At 43.4% G+C, this 20256-nt stretch overlaps 1 protein-coding gene across 1 annotated transcript; it reads right to left on the reverse strand.

Annotated features, from left to right (window-relative positions):
- Positions 1–3817: 3817 nt before the first annotated feature.
- Positions 3818–17400, reverse strand: TM2D1 (TM2 domain containing 1). Its single transcript, XM_054286168.1, has 6 exons — positions 17133–17400; positions 15784–15853; positions 13187–13295; positions 8816–8907; positions 6200–6273; positions 3818–5006 (listed from the first exon to the last, which is right to left on the reverse strand). Exons 1-6 carry the CDS (start codon positions 17253–17255, stop codon positions 4896–4898), a joined length of 579 nt encoding a protein of 192 aa, XP_054142143.1. The 5' UTR covers positions 17256–17400; the 3' UTR covers positions 3818–4895.
- Between the last annotated feature and the right edge of the window lie 2856 nt (positions 17401–20256).

Genomic DNA, 20256 nt, shown 5'->3' on the forward strand with positions numbered 1-20256 from the left:
TGGCCGGGATTTTTATGAAGCACAAAGAGTTTCAATCAGAAAATCCTGGGAGAAGCAAGGAGCTGGTATCCGAGACAAGCAGCGTTTTTTAAAAAATTTTATGTTGGGGATGTTGGGAAGTAGAGCTCCATCAGACACGGTGCAAACAGCATTGAGGGTGTCCTTTTTATCCTTGGATTTCTTTGCTTTTGCTGCAGTCTTAGCTCCGCGATGCAAAACGCATTTTGGCCAGACAGAATCCTCGCAGCCCCTTTCCAGCTCGCTGTGCTGTGCAAGGAAAAACCCCGGAGTGCTGGGTCTGGCTGAGATAGGGAACAGCTCGGGAAGATTTGGGATCTGATAGGGGGTTTGGCTCCACCTTCAGGAAACAGGAGGCAGAGAGACAGCGCGGGGCTGAGTTTCAGGCAGAATCTGGAGCCTGACATCACTCCTGTCCCACAAAGGTCCCTGCTCGGATTTGTCGCAGCATCCCTGATCTGCTGCCCTGACATTCCCACATGAGGGATGCAGCTCTGAGGAGTCACTTCCTGGAAGAGCTTGGAGGATTGGGGCAGGATGTCCAAAGGGAGCTGGTACTTGGACAAAAAGCACCAAAAAGCACCAAAAAGCACCAAAAAGCACTTTCAAGGTGACAAAAAGTTGGGGTCCATGGGATGCCACAGGAGTGCATCCAACACCATCAGCCATTCACATTCATCAGCCATTCTGCTCCCCTACAGAATGTGATTTTCTCTTCTAATTCCCAGAGATTAGGAAGGTTCTCTGGGTATCACAGATGGATTGAGAGGAAGAAAGTGGGAAGAGTCTTGATCATATTTCAGTCTAGCAAAACACTTAAGCATATGCCTAAAGTTAAGCTATTTTTTCTCCTCGGATTCAGGCAGAAGATGCAAACGGAACAATCTCTTATATTTCACTTTTTGGCAGACTCTGATGCTGAACCCAGAACGAGGTAGCTGGTTAAACAGCATGATTTAAATGAATTTAAATGGTGCATTTTTTAAAGAAGCCACACAGTGACCACTTATAATAATGAAAATGGCAGGGTAGTTGGGGATGGCACTGAGTTTGAAAGTCTGTGTGATGTGTTACTGAAATAATCAGCAATCACACAATTAGCAACAGTCCTGTGAGGGAATGGAAATGCATGGTCCTGCCTCTGGAATTTCCCCAGTTGGGTGCTTGAGCACCCAACTTTATTGTATTTAACATCACTTTCAGGAGGAGGAAGCAGGTTTGAAAAGTGCAGAGCAAGCAGTAGTGCAGAGATGGCCTAAACACCTAATGAATCTAAAAATAAAATAAAAAAAAACCCTCAAAAACACTGAGAGGAGATGGGAGCAGACTGAATAGACAGAGCTGTGCAAGCAAATACAACTGAATATACTCCTGAGGAACAAAGGAAACAATCCTTGATGGGGTGACAACAGATGTTCTCCAAAAAAAAAAGTCTAAGGGAGCATTTCAAACACAAAGACCTTCCTGTGGAGCTGAGAAGTTTTACTGGCAGACGTACAGGAATACATCTTTGGAAACAGAGGAAAAGCTAACATTTAAGGTGTTATCAGGTCCTGAAAGCAGCAGTGATATCTTCATGTAATAAGTGGTGGGTGGTGGTGGAGAGGGAAAGGGTGAGGATAACAAAATGCTGTCACAGGAAGTTGCTGTGGCGGAGTTGTGGTTTCAATCCCAGGAGGAATAACCAGTTTGTTGTGAAAAAACTCCATGAAAAGGAGCTCTAGGCACAAGTGGGAGATGCACAGGCTCACCCAGCTGAAGGAAAGCAACCCAGAGTCATTCATTAGTGCAGTCAGCACAGTGAAGTGCTAGCACTTTGGCACTGTGGAGCAGATGTGGACTGCCCAAAGCTGGATGTTTCTCCCAACTACGGCTCCTTCAGGTCACGGTTAAGCACACTGCAGAAAATCTCAAATTGGTCATTAAAATGAAGGGGGAAATAGGACAGCTTGTAGAGTCATTTTTGAAATGAAGTTTTGAGTAATTTTGGAATTGCACTAGTAGTTTGGGAAGATCTGTGTTTAATGCCTGGCCTGGATCTGCAGCATCTCCAGTGAACAGTTTTATCTGAGTTTTAAAAGGCTGGGCATCTCAAACTCTTGTTTTAAACTCTGGCCTTTACTTTTTATGTTCTTTATTTTTACAGATACAGAATAATACTTCTCTGCCTAGTTGGAATGTTGAAAGAATTCCTGACTATCTGCAAGGCCAGCAGATATCATTTTATCTGGGAACGAGGCAGGAGGAGGACATACTACATTGTCTAATTGTTTTCATTGCTTTGCAACTGTTTTGGGGAAAACAATCCTGAGAGAAGATTATTGCAGTGCAATCAGAACTACAGAAAGACTGGGATGGACAACTTGATTGACAGGAGAAGGCTAAAGCAGGCAGCAACACAAAAAATCATCATTGGACAGACATTTTGATAAATATTACCGCAGCCAATTTATTATTAACACAGTGGGACAGCTTTACATCTTGCATCACACTTTTCACAGCCCTTATGGTAAACATGCCATATCTGACAATTACAAGATGAAAACAAAGACCTCACTAACTGTCTCCTGGCCCTGCAGCTTTATCTGCTTGCTCAGTTAACCCTCTCCCCACTTCAGCTGAGCAGATAAAGGAGCAGATAGAAACATATTATACATATATTAACATTTATTGCGTGTTCATACAGACAGCACAACCCCAGCAGCAGCCCATGAAATTCCCAAAGGTTAATAAGCAATCTGTGGCACTCTCTCCTATAATATGGGAGAGGATTGGGGCTGGGGTGGGAACCTGTCAGGACAAGGCAGAGGAACAAGGGGAATGGAATCCCTTCTGAGGGGAAGAGATGCCACCCATGGCTGTGTCCATTATGGAAGGATCCCAGAGCAGCTCTGATTTCCTGACACTTCTCTTCCAACCCAACCACTGCAGCTTGGAGCAGCAGCTCTCTCTCTCTGCTGGCTGCTTGGCCTCTGGGATTAGAATCTCATGGACCTCAGAACTAAAATCCCATTTTCACCTGATTCACACAAAGCAGCTCTTGGAATTTTTTTACAGATAACGAAGCACAGCCTGGATTTCTGAAATCACCAAGTCGAGCCTCTGCTACTTGCACACCTGGAGACACATTTTAGAATGGAATCTTGTGTGATAAGTCGCCCAAGGCTATTTTTTTATTATAACATCCATGACATCTTCTTATTTTCACAGCTTCATTATCAGCTCCGGGGTTGGAAAAACAAAAAGCAGACAAGTCACAGGATGATCTTAGGCAGGAGATTTTACTTGATTCAAACATCCATCTTCCATCCGCTTCCTGTCTTGTTTTTCAAAGTATTTCAGGGAACAAAACTGATGAGCACAAAGAGCATTCAGAGAGAGAGGGAGCACAGGGAGACAGAACAAATATCAGGCAAGGGAATGGAGCTGACAGAGTGTTCCTGTCTCTTTGAACCCGCAAGGAAAATGCATGGCAGGAAGGATTCCAAAACCACATCTTTCTTGCGTGAAGGAAAGAATTAACGTTAAGCACAAAGTATTCCTTGTGGTTTATTCTCATTACATGACATGTCAGGTTATGCTGATTTGGGTTAAAAACTGGATTTCTTTACAAAGCTCTCTGGGCACTGGGCTTAATGTGGGTTAAAAAGAGCCTAAACCCCACAAATTGTGCTTTCATAAATCCACTTAGGAATCTCATTCTTGGGAATTCCGCTAAAAATACGGTTAGTGGATATATTATTGACAGGCTGAAAGTTTTACCTGACAAACAAAAAAAAAGGCCCAAACTTTTGTAAAAAAAAAAAAAATTACACTGAAATTTCTATGGCATGGCTTTCTCCCTCAGTTAGGGCTAGCTTTCATTAGAAGGTGAAGAGAATGCTTAAAATTGGTCAAATAGCATGAAGATTTTGTTGACATGTTTTCTGTCTGTGTGTACATACTTTTCCTGAAAGAAACATCCAGTGAAATCCTGGTTGTCCAAAAGACTTTGGTCAAACTGCTTTGAAAGATACTGAATTTATTGCACTGAAACACAACTGACCCTTTTAAGGGCTTTAGTAGTATGAGGAATTCACTCTTTGGACACTCAGTAGCTGTAAAACACACACACACCAATTTATTTTCAGGAGAAAAAAAGTATTTATTTCACTATGGATGGTTGCAAGAGAGGAAAGAAAAAAAATCAAAACAAGCAGTACAATTATTTGTTTTTCTAACCTCAGGGCACCCCAACATCCACCCTTCTTTTTTTGTGATATGTCATCTACAGTTCTATTTTTTACACATCCATATTTCTAGTGTTGATCAGAACTTGACCAAATTTTGCAACTTGACTAAAATTTAGAAATAATTGTTTTAATTAACACAATTTCACAGGCTACAGCAGCCTAAGATTTGGGTCGTAACAGGAGGGGGGAAAAAAAAGGCAGTTTGTGTGGTTGGGGATATTTAAGTTAATTTCCAAACTGCCACATGGACAGACCCCCAGGTGTATCCATGCTAAAACTCTTATAAATTTCAATGGAATAAATATCTGCGTATTTATTATGAACAACTCTCTCTGCAGCTCTCTGTAACACTCTAAATGAAACAGACACAAGATCAGTGCAAATTGCAACAGTCTGCACGTTTCACAGATGATGTAATCAGCAACAAAACCCTCTGCTCCCAGAAACAGAGCAGCCCCAAAGTTCCACCTTTGAGGTAAACGTGAGGAACTTTCACATTTTACCATCTTTGTTCACCGTGCATTTATATTAATATTCCGTTCTGACGAGGGGTGACCAGCAAATCCTCAGCAATTCCAGTGGATCCAGCTGTAAAATCCAGCTGCACCTGTGGGTTTGTGGCACTCCCTGCCAGAGTCAGGGATGTTAAGGGTAGGTCTGCATTTTCCTGAAGGTTGCATTGGTGATGCTGAGGCGGGTCAGCCTGGCCCCGTAATAATCGATGATGTAGCTGGAGCCATCAGAGGGGCCAACGATCTGCAACAGAGAAAAAGAACCAAGACTTTTCAATATGAAGTGAAATATATACTTTGTGCTAATGTCTCAATTACTGCTAATTTTCCCATCATAAAATTAGTCATGCTTAATTAGTCAAACAGAAACTAGATTTATTTTGAAGTTATGCTGCTGTTTAACTGTTTTAGCCAGCGCTGTCTCAGAAGGAACATTTCCCCTGGGCTTCTAATCAACCAAATTACACAGGCAGGCACTGGGACTCGGCTAATCCGAGCAGGATTTGAGGCACAAAACCAGCCTAACAAATGAGTGGGCTCCAAACCACTTTTCCTGAACAAAGGAGGGTCGGCAGCAGAGAATTAGGCTGATGACAAGTGTCTTTGAAATACTGAACAGGTAAGGAATGAAGAGGAGGAGGAAAGATCATGGAGTTTTTGTTCTGGAAGTGCTAAATTGATGTGGAGTCACCAGGGAGATCAACAAGGAGAGATGAAAGATACTCTCAACTGGATCTGTTAAGTGCTCTGAGGCAGGATCACTGCAGAGCAGAGAAAGGAGTTTGAGAATGCACACAAAAGACAGATCCAAAGTGCACACTTTTAAAATATTTCCCTACAAACCCACAGAAACAACTCCCATGCCCACCATGGATTTTGAGCTCATCGCAGCCGATTTGCAATTCACGCTAAATGGCTGCGCTGCTGAATAAAACAATTTGGCAATTTCATGATGTCACAAGATGTCACCCCAGCTGGGGATTTCACCCTCGTGAATCCCTCAGTCACAGCTCTCTGCTGGTGAGGGACTTGAGCGTGCAGGAGAGGTGGGAAATGGAAGTGGCAATGTCTCCTTTCATCAGCATAAAGCACAGGCAAACACAGAACCTGAGGGCTCTGGGAGCATCCCATGCTGAGTCCAACACTCTGCCTCACACAAAGAGGTTCTGACCACCTGAATCTATGGTGCTGTGGCTTCCAAGCTATTCACTGTCACTATTTATAGATGGCTAACCTAAGTTTTAATTCCAACAGCAAATATATTGATATTTTGTGTCCATATTCTACAACGCCAATCTACAAGCACGGCCAAAATAAATGCCTTGATTTTTCAATATCCAGTGGTTCTTAAGGCTAAAATGCTAACAAAGTGTTAGTAATCAAATCAAAGATTTAAAAAACACAGATTTGTATCTTGTTTTGAAAGCCCTGACTTACCTGCATTGAAATAAGTATGAAATCAATTAGGCTCCCAATTCCACAAAACCCCACAGTGCAGAACTTTAACAAACCTAAAAAAGAAAAGCAAAATTTAATGTAGCTTTAAGCAATCCCTGGGATTTCATCACTGGTGGCAATCACACCCAAACTCTCCCCTCACCCCACAAAATGTGTGTATTTTTATATATATATCTGCATCTATCTAGAAGCAGACCTAAAGTTAAACTTCTTTAATTGTTAGGGGGAAAAAAACAAACCACATATTCATATTTCTACATCCTGAACACACTTTAAATATTTTAAATATGAACATTTTTTTAACATCTAAAAATTCTTAAACAAGGAAAGAATTTGATAATCAGGTTACTGAAATATTCTTTTCACTGAGGCACAGACAGAAAAATCCCAATTTGAGCTGAAAAATTTACTTCTGAATAGAAAGAGACTTCCTACCACTTCATGAGTTGTAGCACATACTGATTTGATTTTCAGAACATGCAACTTTGGAAAACAATCCTTTGTATAATTTTTATATTTTTGCTGAAATATGAATTTCTTTTGAATATATATTAAAAATATATAAACACTTCTTTTTAACTTGTATTCAAAAATGTTTGGTTTTATACCAATAAATGAAAGATTAATAGAAAATATGTGGGAATAGCAACTGACAGATGAATGTTTTATTGGAAATTGTCCTGCAAGGCAAACTTCATTTGGAAAATGCCTTCAGAAAAAAGAGGCTGGCTTAAATTTGTGGTTTTTAAAATATTGATAGTTTCTTGTACAATGAATGTAATCCAGAGAGAACTGTATATATGAGAATATAGATGTATAGATGTATAGATGTATATGTGATCCAGAGAGAACTATATATTTATGAGTATTATTTCAGAGGAAGATCTTGGTTAATCCCCTCTCTCCAAAGCTCCAACGTGTCCCTACAGCACCTCCTCTCCCCCAGGGCTGTGTATGGGGCTGCACAGAGAAGCTGTGGCTGAATCCCTGGAATTGTCCAGGTGGGATGGAGCTCTGCACAAGCCAACCCAGTGAATGTGTCCCTGTCCCTGGAACCTTTACTTAAGGAATGGATGGAGGAACTGTTTCTGAACCTGGCATTTATTTCTGGAGTGCAGGGTAAAGTTGGCTTTTTCTCTTCCTCCTCACTTCCCTCCCTACAAGCAGATCACACTGAGAAAATAAACTGCTCTAAAGTACAGAGAGAAAAAATAGTGTTGTTCTACAGTAATAACTCCTGGTTTGGTTCACAGTGTGGGGGAGAGGAAGAGGTTGCCTTCCTGATTTCTTTATACTCAATAGCTTGTTTGTATTTGTGTGCTCTTTAAACAAAAGAGAAGGGAAAAAAATAAACCAAGGAGCATTTACAGTCTTCGTTACACTTGCAAAAAAGATTTCAGTGCCATTAACCTTTCTTAACCATTTTTTGCCAAGGCACAGATGACCTAAGAAATCCCTAATCAGCCACTGTAAAGGAATCCAATGGGATGATTTTTATTCTTTTCTACTCTTACCTATTTGCTTTTCAAAAGATTGAAAATCTGGCTTTGGAAGAGTTTAATTTTAAATATTAACTCTGGCTACTGGCTACAGTATAATCCAGTAGGGTTAAAGCATTAGCCATAAAGAACTTCTACAAAAGAATTAAGGATTTATGAATCTATATTACCACAATATATTAAAAATAATCACTGCAAATATTACTCCAAATCCAGTGGTACAAATAAATAATGCACCTGATTGACTGCTTTCAAAAATGTATCTTTTTGTGGCACAGATGGACAAAGTAAATGCTAATTATAGAATCCCAGGGATAAAAGACATGGATGTTAATCAAGATCATAGAAAAGGACAGATAATGTTATTTAAAAGAGTTGGCATTTAATGGGCAGAAACTCAAAATTTCTGGCTGAAGTGACAGCAATACATACAGCTTTTTCCACATCACTGCTCCATCCTATCTATACTTAAATTCACTCCCTTTGTCCAGCTCAGAAACAAGGCTGTGAGGGCAGTCTTGTCATAATAAGGTATTTCCATTACTTAAAAGCCAGTGGCACCATCATCCTGGGAATGAGGTCCTAAAAACCAGAGAGAGGTTTTATTAGAAGTCCCAGCTTCTGCAGAATTGTTATTAATCCCATGAGTTATCTTGAAGATGTGCATTTGCCAGAATAAACTCCATCTCCCAAAACACCAGGTTTACTGTAAAATCTGTCCACTCTTTTCCTGGTGAAGTCAAGTCTCATTTAAGGCTGGCACATGAGGCAAAGCCATTTGTGCTCCAGTGCCTCACAAAAAATGCTGTGATAAAACATCAATGCAAAACAAAACTTTGAGTAGCAATAACCACATTTGCTTATTAGGATTTTATCTGCTGGATACTGCATCTCCATTTGTCAGCACTCCAGCAGAAGAGCAGGCTGAGGATAATGCAGCACTTTGTCTCACTTGACCATGAAGTAAGGATTCTAGCTTTAAATATTAAAACTGTGACTGTCAGCCTTCATTACTTAAAAGAAGAGTATACACATATAAGTGTAAGAATATAAGAATAAGATTTACCTCAAAGAAAAAATTAAGGAATAAACTTACCTAATGCAGGATATCCTAGATAAAATCTATCTGCTCCCAACCATCCAAGAAATAAGGACAGAGCCACTGCCACTTTGTAGGAGTATCCATTTCTGCCAAAAGAAACAAGCAATGTAGATAATGACTGCAAAATATATCCACTCATACTTTTGACTGTTAAAGTAGTGACTCATTTTCCTGCTGCTCTGGTTTTAAATAAAAACAACAGACTTGTTATTTATCTTCAATTAACGGCCACGGAATTGATAATGTTAAGCTTTCAAACTGGGAAGGCATCCTCCATAAAGGAACCTCAGCTGCTGCAACTCAACTGTACTCTTACAGAATACAGATTATTCTGAAACTAAATGATGATTTCTTGTCAAGACATAATTCAGTTGCTGATCCATCCCCAGCTCCACAGAGCAGCTCCTAACAGTTCAGCCCTACTGAGACAAGGCCAGGAAGGCAGGAGGTGTGTGAACACTGTCTGCAGGCATTAGTCTCACACGCAGCCAAATGGAGAGGAACAGGACAGGCAGGTGAGATGTCAGCAGAGACAGTAATTGCCACGAGATCTGAAGGAGAAATGAACCATGGCCACCGGCTGAAGAAGCTGCAGGAAGGATTCAACAAAAAAGAGTAAGTCTTGGATTCACTCATTACACTGTAAATGGCACAAAGTCACAATGAAAAGAACTGTTGACAGCACAGAGATGCACGGGGGCAGAGAGGCGCTCTCAAGTTAAGCCTCCCATGGTTAGTCATACAAAATAAACAGATAGAACAGACTTTTCCAGACTTGTCCTAATTGGAACCATTCTTGCCAACAGCTGGAGCGATGCAGCCACCAAACCACCTGTAAGTGCAGTCCCTGCTGGAGAGCCTTGCACTAATAAGGGAGCTAAAAACATATTGCTCTCAATGCTGGAACTGCTGCCTCGGCCAACAGCGAGCTCCTGAACAGCAAACCCAAATGTAATTAGAACTGAAAAATATTCAGTAATTCACTGTTTTGATACGTGCACAACTACGTGCCAGCAATTATTTAATAGGCCCAAATTAAACTCTTGGTTGACAGTTGAATAAAACAGTCTCAAAAAGACAGTAGCTGACAAAAGTCCAAGCACTTTTATTAAGCATTTTCAATGCCAAGCAGAGACCTACCTTTTTTGCTTATTATCTAAATTTGCTGACTTTAAAACCTAATGGCAACATTAAGTGATTAAATCGTGACTTTTACCTCAGTATTTGTTACTTGGTGTTTATTAGCAGCACGGAACACACAGGGCATTCCTGGAACCCAATGTAACGTAAATTATCATCTTTAGAACTGTCCTGTTTCCACTGTAAAGAACACTAATGGGTTTATTTAAAACTTGAGGTAAACTGTTGGAAATTGTTTATCAACTACAAAGTGTCAACAGCCCTCCAAGGACACTAAAGCATAAAAAGAGCTGTTACATAAAAAATGGGAACACGTTTTAATTTTGCTCCTGATCACAGCTAGCAATAAACTGAGCCCTTGCCTGTGCACTGAGATGCTTCTGAAAGCACAACAGTTTCTGCAGCCTCATCAACATCAAACTGACAGGCAGAAGAAATCCAGTATGAAGGGGAAGCATGAGAGAGAGCACTGTAACAAACAAGGCTGCATCCACTCTGCTGCTTCCTTTGCCTCACTCCTTCAGACAAAACATGCACAAAGAGTAAACCAGTGAGGAGAAAAATTACACATCCTGAGCATCTGAAGGAATTTCAACAATTGGGTAAAAAGATGAAATTTCTTGTCAGTTCCTCTTTTTATTTTCTCTTGCTCCTCAGCCTCATCCAGCCTTTATCTTTTCTGCATGCATTTCTTCCATTTGCCAAGTTAAAAACTTTTCCTCCCAGCTCTTCCACAGCAGTTGACAAGAGCAGGTGCTGCTGTAGGTTGCTCTTTCGGGGTCTCTTGGCTCTGCTCAAAGACCTGTCCACACTGAACTCCATGAATTTCACAGAGAATTTCATCATTCCATGGCCTCTTTCCCTGGAATGGCAACCCTTGAACAATGGACATTTTAACTCTGCAGCATCAGGGCCTGCACATATTAAATAAAATATATGATAATGCCAATCTGGGGGATTCTAGAATTTGGCCAAAAAATAACATCTACCTCCAAAACATCAGATTAAAGCCAAACCTAAGCAACCTTGACTCCCAGTACTTCTTTGCTGGAACAACCTTACAAGCTCTTCCTTGAATTATTACTAGGCTACCTGAACTTTAACACATCCACTCACACAAACATGGAACATCTCCTGGTCTTGCTCTAAAATAACTGGACCCCAGAACTTAGCCAAAACTAAACTACAAAACTAAACTACAGTTTTGGCTAAGGACAACTCGCTGATTTGTCCTTCACAAAAGCTGGGGATGGAGATTCACCTGCTGTCCCCATGCTGGGACAATCCTGCCATAGGAAGATGCCTTCTCAAACTAATTTTCTGGCTAAATGATGTGCAGTTATTTCTACAGTTACAATTTTTACCAAAACTCAGTAAGATGCTGGAAAATCTCCAAAAAACAGTAGAAAAGGCAGGGCAATTGTTGTAATAGTGTGCTGGAGATTCCTGCTTAAAATAATATTTCTAACACTTAGGTAACATTTAAAGTGCCTCATAAAAGGTCTGTCAGTGACTGGCCCACTTTTTAAATAAGTGTACAGATGAAGGATGGTGATATTAATCTTGCTGCCATTTTTTACTGGTTTTAGGACATTATGAAGGACATCCTTGTGTAACTCTATCTACGTTCAGAGTTGTATTTTACTGGAATTTTCAGTCCAAAAAGGGTTCTCTTCTCTTTCTGCCATACCAACAGTTGAGGGACTGGAAAACAGTTGTTTCAGCAGTGTAACCATTGATTTTTCATTATAAATAACAGTCATGATCAAGTAACAGATATTGTAGGAAGGAAGACATTTCTCTGCCTACAGACCTGTATTTTAATAAATAAGTGCACCTTTAAAAAGTGTTACTAGAAAATATACTAAACCAAAAATATATGTATACAAAAAACCTCCAAACATAGACATTATCATCTAATCTAAAGAGGAAGCAATTTCACTAAACTAGTATAGCTCATCTTCTCCTCAGCCCCCATCACAGATGGGACTGAAACACAATTGTTTCTGGACAAAAATGTGACTGACGTCTACTTTGCTGGCATTTAAATCTGATTAGATGTAATAATATGTTTTCTTCAGTTTGCTGAGCTTTGACTGCTGAGAAGACTAAATACAGAGAAAATATTTATGAAACTAAGAGGCAGAGCTGTACTTCTGAGTTAGGCAAATTACTGAGCAGCAAGTAGCACATCAGAGTTATCTGCCCAGCAGAGTGATAGGGAGGTATCTTGTACTAATTCCCAAAGATTCCAGTAGGACAAAAGAGAAAGGTTCCAGTGTGAATCCCAGAAAAAGAGGAAACAAATGGCAGTGACAGGTGCTGGCTGATCATTAGCACTGGCCAGTTGGAACATTTATTGGTATCCAGAGCTCTCCATCACTCACAATGTGCTTTACAAAAAGCAGGTCCATCATTCATGTACCAGAAACAGGCACTGTGGATTGGATTAAACACAAAAGTTGTTTCAAAATAGAAACAGTTTCTGTTATAGATTTTGGGGGGAGCTGCAGAGATCCTGAAGCTCCCCTACAATTCATGCATCACAGAACTTCAGCTGCAGCTACAGGCACACTTTAAACTGGCATGCAGCAGCACAGAGCAGCACAGCCCTGTCCAGCCCTCCTTTGTCCTCTCTGTTTTATCCTGGAGTCACCCTCATCCCTGCGCTGGCAGCAGCACTTGAAGCCACTGTTCTGTGACTCAAACTGGGGAACTGATCCAAGGCAGCTCCAAGCCAGGGCAGCTCCCTGATGTCCTGGGGTCTGTCAGGGAAGGGGATGGAGGGGGTCCCCAGCAGCTCCTTCCAGCAACTGGGCTGATTTTAAACACATGTGAAACGTGGCCTCAGCATTTGGAGCAAAATTTTGCCAAGCTGAAGCACAAAGTAAAGCAAAGCTAAAAGAATAAGGTAAAGCAAAGACACAAACATAACTGAACAACAGCAAAAAAAAGGACAGACTGACAGATTTCCATATGAGCAGGCACATTTAGAGCAACCTGGAGGTGTCCCTGGCCGTGGCAGGCGGACAGAATGAGATGGGCTTTAAGGTCCCTCCCAACCCAACCCTTGCCATGACCCCGTGTTGCATCCTTGTAGTGTTTATTAGAGGATTAACTACTGGGCAAAATGTGCATGGTTCTGTCTTACTTCTATTTTCCTCCTGCCAACAGAGCATACAATTTTGGACAAACTTGAGTTTTTCAGATCCAAAGAGTACTCACACATTGCGACACTCAATGGGCTTGTAAAATCCAACTTCATGTCCTGTAAAGACTTTCTCTATGCCAAGGTGATCTCTGCAAGTAATGTTTGGTGCTGGCAGACATTGAACTGAGGACAGAAAATGATTTGATATTAAGCAGTAACTGACACTCAGAGCAGTTTTCTCACTACACACAAGTGAAACAAATTAAGTTCTACAAGTCTTGATACAAAGCACAGTTCACACACAATTACTTGTTTAAAATATTTTTTAAGCCAGTCCTACCACTAACTTGTAGTTTTTCTTTGCTACATTTTAAGCAATATATACAAACCTAATTGCTGCCCCAATTCTGCTGTAATTTCCACTCTGGCTTCAATATGAGTCAATGAGAAATCTGAAGCTGACTTACAGAGAAGATTTTCATCATGAGAACAGTCAAACACTGGAACCAGTTGCCCAGACAAGTCATGCCATCACCATCCCTGGAGGTTTGCAAGGTCTGACTGCACAAAGCCCTGAGCAACCTGGTTGGAACTCAGTGCCAACACTGCTTGGAGCAGGAGGTTGGACTATGCAACTTCCTCAAGGGTCTTTCTACCCAAATTATTCCATTTTTCTTGACTCTTAGAGGAACCAAAGTGGAAATCACAGCAGAAAGTCACACTTGCTAAAGTTTGCAACACATTACCAGAATATCAGTCACTCTCCAGTGCTGTAGTCTGCTGTTTTAAAGGAAAAAATATCTGTCCTTTACCCACTTTCTATCAGCTTTCAGTAGTTGTGAGTCCTCTTGGTTAATTCCAACAAAACTGCAAGCCAGGTTTAACATTCCTTCCAGATTTTCCAGTAATGCACACAGGCAAGAGATGGATTTTTTTAATGCCTACCCATATTGCACAGGGCCAAAAAATAAAGTAGGATTTGAGTTATGTGTGGACTTAACTGCTATAAAATCTTACATGGATTTTACACCCCATCCCTGGAAGTGTCCAGGGCCAGGTTAAGCAGCCTGGGATAGTGCAAGTTGTCCCTGCCCATGGCAGGGGGTGAAATGAAAAGATCTTTAAAGTCCCTTCCAACCCAAATCATTCCATGACACTACTGATCAATGTGCCTAATCTGAGGCAATTACAAAAATAAACATTATTTTTGGTAAAGTAAATTAAGCAATGAAGTTTTTTCCATTGTTAGAATAAACCCAGCACAGTTAAGGTACATTGATACAGGAAAGGCCACAGTTTTCTTCTCAGTGTCACTCCAAAGACTCCAAACCTTCTGCTCAGTGACACAACTTTGCTGCTTTGAATTGAACCCCTGTTTGTCTGGGTGAGGGATCACAGAAAGGGATCAGAAATTGTAGCGCTTCAAGCATGATGCAGAAATTAACTTTTTATTACTTAGGTAATACTGAAAATAAGCAATTCAAATACTGTGAGGACAATCTAAAAACTGGTGTGTGGGGGTGTGTGTGTGTGTGTGTGTGTGTGTGTAAAAATGCTGCACAAAGAACAGTGTTAATTAATTCAGCCACTTGTTCTACTCTGAAGCTTATCTCCTGTTCAAAAGTGCAGTGTATTAAATACAACCCCATGGTAATTAGTTTAACAACTGATAATCTTCAGTTATGATCAATCTCAAACTGTGCAGTATTTTTTCTGGTCTCTGACTCCCCATTTATAGTCAGAGACACAATGTAAAAGTGATGGAAAGAACTGAAAAAACTTTATTTAAAGGATCCATTGTGCAAAGTATTTCCATCCAGTGTCTGAAATTATTTGGAAAACCTTCATTGTCCCAGAAGAAAGTCATTCAGCACTTATAGGAAGCAAAATATGAACACAGATGAATTTTGTGGGCTCCCCATCCTTGGAAGTGTCCCAGGCCAGACTGGACAGGGCTTGGAGCAGCCTGGGACAGTGGGAGGTGTCCCTGCCATGGCAGGGGTGACACTGGATGAGGTTTAAGGTCCCTTCCAACCCCAACTTTTGTTTGTAATTCCATGATTTTAAATCAGGGGTGCACATAAAGAGAACTTGCTGTGCCATCAAACACAGACCATTTATTTCAATGCCTGGGAACATCAAAGTTAAGCACAGGTAGGAAAGTAAGTAATCAAGTTATGAATTTTTCTGTTGTGCTCTGAAGTATGTCAGAACTGAACATCAAATAAATGTGCTTTCAAAATAGAGCCTCATGCACCAAAACCTGGTGATGATGGAAGGCACAATGTTGCCTTAAGAAAAAAACCCTTAAAAACTAGAAGATTTTGAAGGCTGTTCTGTCACATGTCAATTCTTTTAATAATTCTATGCAAAATCAGTATGACAGGAATGGTTTGTTTTAATCACAGTGGTGCAGGACAGAGCCTAAAGGGTGTAACATACATTGAAGAGATTTACCAGAAACCTCACTTACAAAAGTACCAATCACAGACAGAGCATTTATTCCTGTTTAGTAAAGCACCCAATCCACACAAGTGTTTTGGGCTTTCAGACTAATGATATTACTAATCCCATCTTTTAGAAAGCTCATCAAGTAGATACACAAATGGGTAAATTGAACACTTCCTTGAAAAAAAATTAGTTAATCAATATATAAGTTAGAAATCCTTACCATATGCTGTGTGATTTGTGCAATTCATTGGTTCTTGTGTGCTATTGTCTATTTTAGGCTCATCACACATATATGTTCAGGTAATTGAGGAAAACAGTTTTCATATCAAACACTACAACAGGTTTAACAGTAATTTATTCCACCCTCTTCAAACCCCCAGGATTTAAGATGCACCTTGATGTTGGTGCCTACCCATCCCCCAAAAGAGGAGCAGCACATTACCATGCAGCAAATCTGCTAATCCAATTTAATACACCAATATATCGCATAAGCCCCACGTTTAATTAGTGCTGCAGTCAGCACTACCTAAAGGAACTACAATATTTATCAGTCACAGCCTCTGTATTTGGAGGCAACAAGGTAGCACACGCCTCATCTGGTCCTGTTCCCTTATTTAAATACCACAGGGCCTTGAAATTGAGGCATTTGGTTGAGGAAATTTAATATACGGGAACACGCAAAATTCAACGAACACGTAAAAATGAGCATCTGAAACGGCAGGAATTTGGTGCAGGAACAAACTGAGGAGGAACTGACTTCCAGAGGTCTCAACTCCCACAGCCAAGTAAAGCAGGAGGTGAAGCAAGCTTTTCCAAGATTTGCTTTCCTGACACTTTTGATCATCAAAAAATGTCAGCTGCCATCAACCAACATGTTCTGGGGAGGGCAAGAGGTGCCTTGGAGAGCCAGGAGCCTCGCACCTCCTGCTCCTCGGAGCTGTGCAGGGCACAGAAACACATTATTTCCTGAAAAAAATGGTGAAAAAAATGGCAAAGTCTCCACGTCTTGCTCCTGCAAATAATAAATAAGGTGGCAGAGCGGGCTCTCTCATCCCATGGCAATCTCTTTGAAGGACACCTCAAGTACGCACTGGGGCACACACAGTACCACCAGAAATCACAAAATTAATTAGGTTGGAAAAGCCCTCTGAGACCATCGAGTCCAGCCTGTGACTGATGCCCTCCTTGTCACCCAGATCAGAGCACTCAGTGCCACAGTCGGTCGTTCTTTGGACTCCTCCAGGGATGGGGACTCCGCCACATCCCTGGGCACCCCTTCCAATGCCTAATCACCTTTTTGTGAATAAATTCCTCCTGATGTCCAACCTGAACAATACCTGGCGCAGCTTGAGGCCGTGTCCTCAATTCCCGCACCCTGAGGAGCCCGGTCCCGCTCCTGCCAGCCGAGACCCCCTCGGGGCTCCCACCCTGAGCTCTCCCCGACCCCCCGGCCCTGCGCGGCCCCTCACGGTCCCCACCGCCCCTTCCCCTCCGCACAAGCGCTGCCCCCCTCACACCGGGCCCACCGCCACAACAACCGCCCCCGATCCGACCCCGGCCCCGCTCAGGATATTGCCCCAGCCGCAGCTCCTCGCACTTAGGCGGGGGCTCCGAGCCCGCTGCTCCCTCCAGGGCTGCGAAGCAGAGGAGAAGCAGGACCAGCGCCTCAGCCGCGCCGCTCTGGGCGGCCATGACGGGACCGCCGCCGCCGTCAGCTGACCCGGGGAGGAGCGGAGCGGCCCTGCCGCGGGGAGAGCCCGCGATGGCTGCGGGGAGAAACAGAGGGAATCCCGAGGTGTTCGTAGCTTGCTGAGGGTACGGGTTGGGCTTTTTGGGGACCTTAGGGGTTTTTTGAGTGGCGGAGGGTGACCTCATTAAATATGGCGGGCGAGGCCGCGCTGAGGGCAGGGCGCGCCCTCACTCAAGATGGCGCTGGCAGGGCAGGACGCTGGGACGGGCGGGGTCGCGCCCCGAATAAAGATGGCCGCGCCCACCCGCCTCCGGCACAGCCCTGCGCCTGCCCGCACTAAAAATGTCGGGTGGGACGGCCCCGGGACTGAGGGGAGCCGTGAGGAGCCCTGAGGGGGTTCCCGCAGCGGGGCTGGGGCCGCTCCGGGTGCTGGCACCGCGGGCAGGACTCGCCCTGAACGGAGCGGCGGGGCCGGGTGAGGTGAACCCTCCCCGCTCTTCCAAACATCCACGCTATAGCAGTGGTCCACCCAGCGAAATCGCACCTCTGAGTGTCCCTGCTGGTGTCTGGAGTTTGCTGAGAACTTGAATAATGTGTTGAAAAAGCCCAGCAGAAGTTAAAGGTCTGACCTGCCAAACCTGGTTAACCCAGACTGGCACATCCCCTGTCATCCAGGTGGGCCTGGTGTGCTGACACTGTGTCCAGCACACCCACTACAGTCGGATTAAAGAAATAAATTTAAAATCTTAACCTGTTTTCACATAAAACTGCATTGTTTAAAATGCTCTTTTTTTCAAGTTTTAAATGAATACTGAATTCCTGGAGCAGGGAAGCTTTCATCAGCATTTGCTCTTCACAAGGTATTTTGTGGTGATTACAAACCTTTGCCTATTCTCACTAACATGACAGTTATTAATTGTTTTTCTATTGCAGTTCTTTCAGGTTTCTCTGGTGTTTGAAGGCATCAGTTTTCCACTTACGAACTGCTAAGGGATCCTGGAGTGTTTACAGGAGATGGAGAGGTCCTTTGGATTAAACACACCCAGGAAAGGCAACATCACTGTCCCAAGTTTACATCTGCTCAAGAAGCGTTTCCTGAAAAACAAGTAGGGGCCTAAAGACTGGAAAACTGAACTTAAAAAGCTGGGAAAGCAGCTTTGAAATTGCACTGAGGAGAACATCCTTTCTGGAAGTCTTTTAGGTTTTCTGGGCATTATTTTGGTGGGTGGTGACTTGTCTGAAGCCTGTCAGTACCAAAGAAGGTACCAGATATTCCAAGAATCCGTGGAAACGCGGATTTAAAACGTGTGGATGGCTGACAAAGAGCTCAGCCAGCGATGTGAAATATTGCCATCTAACAGCTTTTGGGGAGATTTTGCATAAACTGAATTGGCAGCCTGGAGTTCAGCGGGCAAAGCATGCAAATGGAAATTGATACTCTTCTCAGCGACTGGCAGCGAAAGGGCAGGGCCGGAGCGCGCTCCGGGATGAACTCAGCGCTCAGAGATGGAGATGGAGGTGCACTGATGGGGAAAGTGCCCGGCTCTTCTGTCTGCGGCGCGTCCCTGGCGTGGATAAATACACCGCTCGCTGTTCATCACTGTCAGGGAAATTGTCACTTCTCACGAGTGCCACATTAATTAAAAGTGAGAGTTGGGGCCGGGCAGCTGAGCGCTCGGGATCCTTCGGAAGGGGGATGGAGTGGTGTGTTCTTAGCAAAACACCGCTCAGTGAAACCAAACGGGTGCCAGAACAGGGGGAAATCAATCTGAACTCATGAGAAATTGATTTCCAAGCCTCTTGTTACCCCATTCAACCAACGGGGCCGTGTAAGGTCACCAGATGGGCTCATGAAACTGTGTAGCAGAATAAAAATTGTATTTATCAACTTTGACTATTTTATGTTTGTATATATAATTTTAGTAAGTCAGAAAGCAGACTAATGTACAGGTTTCAGAAAGCACACACAGTTACACAATTAATTTCAGCTAAAATGGTGCCTGCTCACTATTTTGTGACCATTGCTATCCTGGGCAGTGTTCTGTGTCTTGGAAGCCACACTGATGTTGTGTGTGTGCTTTGGGGTGCTGTGGCAGAATCCCTTTACTCCATCCGAGTTTTTCTATGTTTTTTTGCCATTCCTTTTTGTGAAGTGGTGGGGGCTGCGCTGCTGAGGCTGAGCAGGGCATATTATTATAAAAATATTATTACACCCATATTATTGTACACACTTCACCGAGGATCTATACCCCGGTGTCCAACGGAGCAGAGCCCTCACACCAAGCCGGCTCTGTAGGGAGTTCAAAACACAGAATCACAGACTATCACTGAGTCTGGACACCGATGTGCTGCAAATGTGTGTGAAAAATAAGCTTTTCTTCAACATTTACACACGCGGTTCGCCCTCACGGGGGAGGCTGGAGGCAGATCCAAGCTACGGCGGGTCAGGCTCACCTGGAAACAGACTAGAAAGTGAATTTCGGCTGTGACCCGCAAGCGCTGCACTTCCCGCGGCGGCCGGAGCCCGTGTCCCGGCGGAGCGCGGGGCCGGGAGGGGCCGGGCCCGGCCGTCCCTCGGGAGGCGGCTCTCCTGCCGCGCCGCCCCGGCTTCCTGCGCCGCAGGTGAGCCGGGATCGCCCCTCGCTTCCCCTTCCGCCCAGGTGAGCGCCGCCGGCCATCCCCGCTCCCCGAGCTCCCCGCAGCCCGCCCGCAGGTACCGCGGCCGCCCCGGGCATGGCACGGCTGGGCTGGGGTGGGATGGGGTGGGAGGGGGGCATGGGCAGTCGGCGTGGTCTAGGGGTGAATTCCCCTTTGGATCACCGGGTGATATGTGTGCGTGAAAATATAAAGGGGATAAAACCTGTGTTTGTGTGTCACAAGTATTGCGACCTGCCAAGAGGATGGAGCTGGGCTCTGCCCGCTGGTGCCAAGCAATAGTACAAGAGGCGGTGGGTAGGAACTGATGCTCAGGAAGTTCTGCTGGATGTGAGGATGAACTTTTTT

The sequence above is a fragment of the Melozone crissalis genome, unplaced genomic scaffold (genome assembly GCF_028551555.1).
Source record: "Melozone crissalis strain CALT ecotype California unplaced genomic scaffold, PUWL_Pcris_2 ptg000045l_1, whole genome shotgun sequence".
Classification (NCBI taxonomy): domain Eukaryota; kingdom Metazoa; phylum Chordata; class Aves; order Passeriformes; family Passerellidae; genus Melozone; species Melozone crissalis.

Bases quoted from the DNA above. Each gene is read 5' to 3' on its own strand.
- TM2D1 (XM_054286168.1), bottom strand. From the start codon at position 17,255: ATGGCCGCCCAGAGCGGCGCGGCTGAGGCGCTGGTCCTGCTTCTCCTC. The intron at 13,296-15,783 runs GTAAGGATTTCT...TTCTGTCCTCAG, and splicing joins CACAAATCACACAGCATATG to TTCAATGTCTGCCAGCACCA. The intron at 8,908-13,186 runs GTGAGTACTCTT...TTCTTTTGGCAG, and splicing joins CCCATTGAGTGTCGCAATGT to AAATGGATACTCCTACAAAG.